The sequence below is a fragment of the Cottoperca gobio genome, chromosome 13 (assembly GCF_900634415.1).
Source record: "Cottoperca gobio chromosome 13, fCotGob3.1, whole genome shotgun sequence".
Lineage (NCBI taxonomy): Eukaryota > Metazoa > Chordata > Actinopteri > Perciformes > Bovichtidae > Cottoperca > Cottoperca gobio.
In genome coordinates this window covers 20,334,715-20,340,435 of record NC_041367.1, presented here as the reverse complement: position 1 = coordinate 20,340,435, position 5,721 = coordinate 20,334,715, and the positions used below count along the sequence as shown (strand labels likewise).

Sequence of the window (5,721 nt, the reverse complement as noted above, 5' to 3'; positions counted from 1 at the left end):
ATGAGGGGACCCCGAGCCTAGTCGGCCAATAGCAACAACGGTCTGGGTATAAATACTGAAGCCCATCACCTGGTAGAGTTGGGCAACCCTTACAATTGGTGGACAGGATCTGATCCCGGGATCTGTTAACTCTTTCTTTTCTCCTAAGCAGGTAAAAAAGCTTTTTGATAAATCAAAGGGAATGGTTGTGGTGATTTTTCTATATAAGTATGAACGGGAAACTCTCCCTGAACGAACCTCCTGTAAACAAAATCACTCTAAGAGAGGAAAACATTTGTATTCAAATATCTGTGGAGCAGATTGCTCCTTTGGTGAACTCTGGAGACATGAAAACCTTTTCTCTCCTCGCATGGTGTCTTGAATTCCCCTAAAGCTTTGCACATTTTTTCCTGATATGGGAACTTCTAAAATTCTAACTTTTATCAGTGCACACTTTGAAAGACTTGAAGCTTTTGGTTTATTTGATATGTGTTGCACTAGTCTGCTCATAAAAGGCTGGTTAAGTATACGACAGTCAAATGTTACTGAAACAGTTGTGACTATCAGCTGTTGCTGACGCCAGCAGGGCAGACTTGAAGTATGTCTTCGAATAGTTTAGGAGCGCTTGATTTAGTAATGGAACTTGTGAAACCATCTGTGAGGCATGCAATGCTTTGACCTTTCAGTGCACCAGGTGTCATCAATCAACTACACCTCAAGCAACTGACGGAGTTTTGACCTCTGTAGGACGAAGAGAGATCAAATAATCTGAATGATTCTGCAGCTGCAGCTCTGTTGATTACAGTTCTGCATTTAAACATTATTATCAAAGTAATTTGTTTGTCATTAAGTTCCAAATTTGAGATGTACGATTGTTGAGGTGGGAAACTATTTCTTCAAGAGGCTTTTCTAGCTCAATTACAATGTAAAGGACACAAATACATTGTATAGTACAAAGACAAATTAAAAACTAAACTATATCATTAAAAACTAAACTCAAGAGAGAAGGCCTAATAGTATTAGATTAACTTGTAAACATTAGCATTTTTGTGATATTTTCACTCTTTTAAAACGTTTATTTGTTTTATTGCTTCTGGTACCAACGTACTTTCTCTGCTACCAATGTATCGCAACGTAGCTCGGTCACTACGCTTGCATTAGTAAGAGTAAAAGAGAAAATAATTCTTTATAATGTGCTGGAGACTTTGGCTCCCTGCAGAGATGGGAGGGGTGCAGGACAACAGGGGGCACAGCTGCACTATTAATAATCTCTGCTGTGAGGGTGAGACAGGTGGTGAGACAGTCAGAGAGGCAGGACTGCTGGAAAAAAAGCATGTAGACAGAACAGCTGACAGAGAGAGAGAGAGAGACAGGAAGACAAAATGAGAAGGTGTCTCCTCCTCACCAGAAGACTCGTAGACAAGGCACTTGAAAGACTTGGAGAAATACCAGAAAAGACATATGGTATTCACCGGATTACTATGTTGTGTTTCAGGCTGCTACGTCACTGCAACTGACAAATACATCTTGTAGCTAGTAAAACTTTAAAATCCACCTTTTTCAGGGCTGATTCTAAAACATTCTTCTGATTTAACACAATAAGGAAAACAGTACCTAAATAAATTCCAAATAATAATATTTCCTCCTCTCTTGTATACTACAGTCCCACCAAATCAGTACAAGCAGTGCAGATTCTGAAAAATAACACCACCTCTTCTCTTTTTCTCATCTCTTCTCAGGTGGAGTAAGAATCGCAACCATGGCGAAGAATTGTCACAACGACTACAAAATGAAGTTCTCCAAGGACGAGGAGTTCCCCGATCTGTCCCTGCACAACAACCACATGTCCAAGGTACAGAATCTACTGACATTGTCTATCCATGGCCACTGGCCCAAAACACACAGCCTGCCCATATAATGTGCAGCATGACATTGCTTTTAGAAAGGCATGACTTCTCTATGCACGTTCCAAAATATACCTCAGATGAGACAAGTCACTTGGATCAAAAATATTTTCATTGTTGCTTTTGGAACCAGAAGATTTTCTAGGATTCTTAACTGTCACACAGCACCATCTAAAAGACAGAGGAAATCATGTGACTGTATAATCACTGGCCTGCATGTCATCTGCTGTAGGTGCTGACCAAGGAGATCTATGAAAAGCTGAGGGGAAAGTCCACCCCCAGCGGCTTCACCGTGGATGACGTCATCCAGACTGGTGTTGACAACCCTGGTAAGAAGGAGCAAGTCATCAGCATAGAGAATAACGCACACCAGCAAATAGCGTTTGAGCTGACATAAATGAACTGAAGCAAACACTATATTTAACCAAATATGAGTTCTGACAATGCTAGAATCCATCAGTACCTCTCAGATGACATTTTCTCAATGTTTTGGGATCAGGGCTAAAGTTCTGCAAAGTATTCTGTTCTACCCAGGAATGTGTTGGCACACAGGGGGACAGGGGCAAGAGGAATTATCAGTATCCCTCAATAGATACCAATCTTCAAAGTTGAACTAGATAACAATGATACCAACTTCCTCATTGTTCCTCTTGTCCCCAAGGTCACCCCTTCATCATGACTGTTGGTTGCGTTGCTGGTGATGAGGAGTGCTACGAGGTCTTCAAGGATCTGCTGGACCCCATCATCTCCGACCGTCATGGTGGATACAAACCCACCGACAAGCACCACACCGACCTGAACTTCGAGAACCTGAAGGTGAGCAGACCTGCCTGATTGTATTGTTATAGATCAGCACAGCTTTAAGAAGGCAGGATATTGGCCTTTAATTATTCACTGTGTAAAACCAATTACTGGTTACTTCTATGGCCACATCAAGTCATGGTTAGGTTCACTAACTCCAAAAATATTAATACATGCTTTACATACATTTTCTGAAGCAACAAGCTATGGTATATTTATTATAGTGAATAGTAAATGTATTTATAAGTAAACTCACTTCTAAACTTTTATACAATTTAGTCCAATTCCTCACATGTGAAGCAAGCGAGTTTGTAAATTGGAGATAAAAAATAATTGCTTCAACTCAATAATAATAATAATGTGTTTTTTTGTCCTGCCTTCTCTCAGGGTGGTGATGACCTGGACCCCAACTACGTGCTGTCCAGCCGTGTTCGTACCGGCCGCAGCATCAAGGGATTCACCCTGCCCCCCCACAACAGTCGTGGAGAGCGCAGAGGCATTGAGAAGCTGTCCATTGAGGGTGAATGTCAACCTAATGACAATAATGCTAATCTATCAATCTTACACAAATGTTTGTAGAACGCAGGATATATTTTTTGGGGACTGACTCCTTTCCTCTGTGCACCTTCCTTGCTTCTTTACTTTACAGCTCTGGCCAGCCTGGACGGTGAGTTCAAGGGAAAGTACTACCCCCTGAGCGGCATGACCGACGCCGAGCAGGATCTGCTGATCGCTGATCACTTCTTGTTCGACAAGCCCGTGTCTCCCCTGTTGACCTGCGCTGGTATGGCCCGTGACTGGCCCGATGGCAGAGGCATCTGGTGAGAGACACACAGACACAGAATAGAAAATAGAAACATTTCATTACAAATTAAACTTTATTGGGTTTCCCAGATAAGCAGATTTTATATGCATTTATAAACACATAAACACACACACACACTTACCAAACAAACAACCCGCCTTTGAGCTAGTATCTACCATCTGCCCTTCCCAAGCCAACCTTTAAAACTATCACCATCTGTCTCTGTCTCCCACAGCACTAATATGAAAAGCCTGATTATTCCTGTTTTCAAACATCTGTCAAAGTTTGTCATGAATACCAAAGCACAGTGTGTACAGCTGCAACTTACATTTCCCCTTACAGTGGCTAGACCTCCTGTAAATCCACCACTGTGCAGCTCAGATAATTCACAGTACAGGGTTAGTGTTAGAAATGTTTACTGTCACGTTTCTGTGAGGGATCAAATTACTGGCTCGCCAACATTTTTTCCTGCCGTAAATCAAGTGAAACTGAGCTGGATTTTCTTCCTCCAGGCACAACGACAACAAGACCTTCCTGGTCTGGGTGAACGAGGAGGATCACCTGCGTGTCATCTCCATGCAGCTGGGAGGCAACATGAAGGAAGTCTTCAGACGCTTCTGCGTTGGCCTGCAGAAGGTAAAACACAAAAACATGCATGCATTTTTTCATTCATCAACACACAGTTATGCAGACACATAAGTGTGCACGATTCAACTGGGTGCAAGAGTTGAAACCATTTGAATTATGTACATTATGTAAACCTTTTTATATAAGGACCTTTCATGGCTGGTAAACAACTTCATGAAGTTTAAGTCTGGTTATATTTGAATCATAATGCATCATTCATCACACTTTCCTCTTCACTGGTCAGATTGAGGAGATCTTCAAGAAGCACCAGCACGGCTTCAGTTGGAACGAGCATCTCGGTTACATCCTGACCTGCCCCTCCAACCTGGGAACCGGCCTGCGCGGTGGTGTGCATGTTAAGCTTCCCAAGCTCAGCACACACGCCAAGTTCGAGGAGATCCTGACCAGACTGCGTCTGCAGAAGCGTGGAACAGGTACCAAAAAAAAAGAGAAAAATATATAATGGATTAGTCTCAAAAATAGTGACATGTTAGTACTTTCAGAGAAGAGTTTTAAACTTAACACAACTGGACGGGGGGAGGTAAAGAGTTAACATCAACATTAGCATTTATTAGTAAACACATAACTTTAGTACCTTCAGGTCAGTGGGCTAGTGAGCAAGCTAGCTTCCAAATTGCTACTATCATGAAAAGGCTGCCATAGTTTTATTTTAGAATGAGCAAGACTTTAGCAAGATATTATTTTGTATGATTTGCTCCATTTGTTTGGGTTATTAGCATTATTATCCTCCCCCTCTCTTACCTAATGGCTAATTTTCACCTAACTATTCAGAGAGAAATCTTCAGGAAGAAGTCCATTTGAAATGTGACAATGGGATCAACTATGAGGGAGGAATGTTTGTTGAACATACATTTATTTAATTGAAGAAACATTTTTGCAAAGCTTGAGCTAGTCAGACGGCGACCTCCACCCGTGTAGCTTGGGTCATTAATGTCTCCTCTGTCTCAGGGTTCTTTTTTGGGGGATAGCATGTTTCTATGTTCCAGGGAAAGTGCTCTTAGGACTCATTCTTCTTCCCTTCTTTTCCCTCCAGGTGGTGTGGACACAGCCTCCGTGGGTGGTGTGTTCGACATCTCCAACGCTGACCGTCTGGGCTCCTCCGAGGTGGCACAGGTCCAGCTGGTGGTTGATGGTGTCAAGCTGATGGTTGAGATGGAGAAGAAGCTTGAGAAGGGAGATTCCATCGATGGCATGATCCCCGCCCAGAAGTAAAGTGGACAGACAACCAATGACTGAATGACTGTCTGTTTGTTTTTTTTACATTATAAAAAATGAACGGAAACTTTGTTGTAAAGTTGTTTTGCTGGTTCTGGCCAACTGGCTACTTTCGGCTCACTTCTTTCCATCTGCGCCTTCCTTTCTTTCTTACTTCTGGTAACCTTACTCATCTTTACCTTCCTGTCCTTTGTCTCTGATTCCTAATTTCATGTTACTTTAATCACCTCTCTGTCCATCTTCTCTGTAACATCCTGGGATCAATCCATACATAGTCTGGTCATGGCTATGTATGCGCACGTAAAAATGATTTATTTAGGTTGAAAATGATAACTGGACAATTAAACTACACCCCATTTAACAATCAAA

At 42.0% G+C, this 5,721-nt stretch overlaps 1 protein-coding gene across 1 annotated transcript; it reads left to right on the top strand.

The window, feature by feature from the left end:
- On the top strand, nt 1–5,721 carry ckmb (creatine kinase, muscle b). The gene is made up of 9 exons (XM_029446245.1): nt 1–151; nt 1,719–1,831; nt 2,116–2,212; nt 2,545–2,699; nt 3,072–3,204; nt 3,334–3,505; nt 4,002–4,125; nt 4,361–4,550; nt 5,171–5,721. The coding sequence occupies exons 2-9, from the start codon at nt 1,739–1,741 to the stop codon at nt 5,347–5,349; spliced, it is 1,143 nt and encodes a 380-aa protein (XP_029302105.1). The 5' UTR covers nt 1–151; nt 1,719–1,738; the 3' UTR covers nt 5,350–5,721.

Bases quoted from the DNA above. Each gene is read 5' to 3' on its own strand.
- ckmb (XM_029446245.1), top strand. From the start codon at position 1,739: ATGGCGAAGAATTGTCACAACGACTACAAAATGAAGTTCTCCAAGGAC. The intron at 1,832-2,115 runs GTACAGAATCTA...CATCTGCTGTAG, and splicing joins ACAACAACCACATGTCCAAG to GTGCTGACCAAGGAGATCTA. The intron at 4,551-5,170 runs GTACCAAAAAAA...TTTTCCCTCCAG, and splicing joins TCTGCAGAAGCGTGGAACAG to GTGGTGTGGACACAGCCTCC.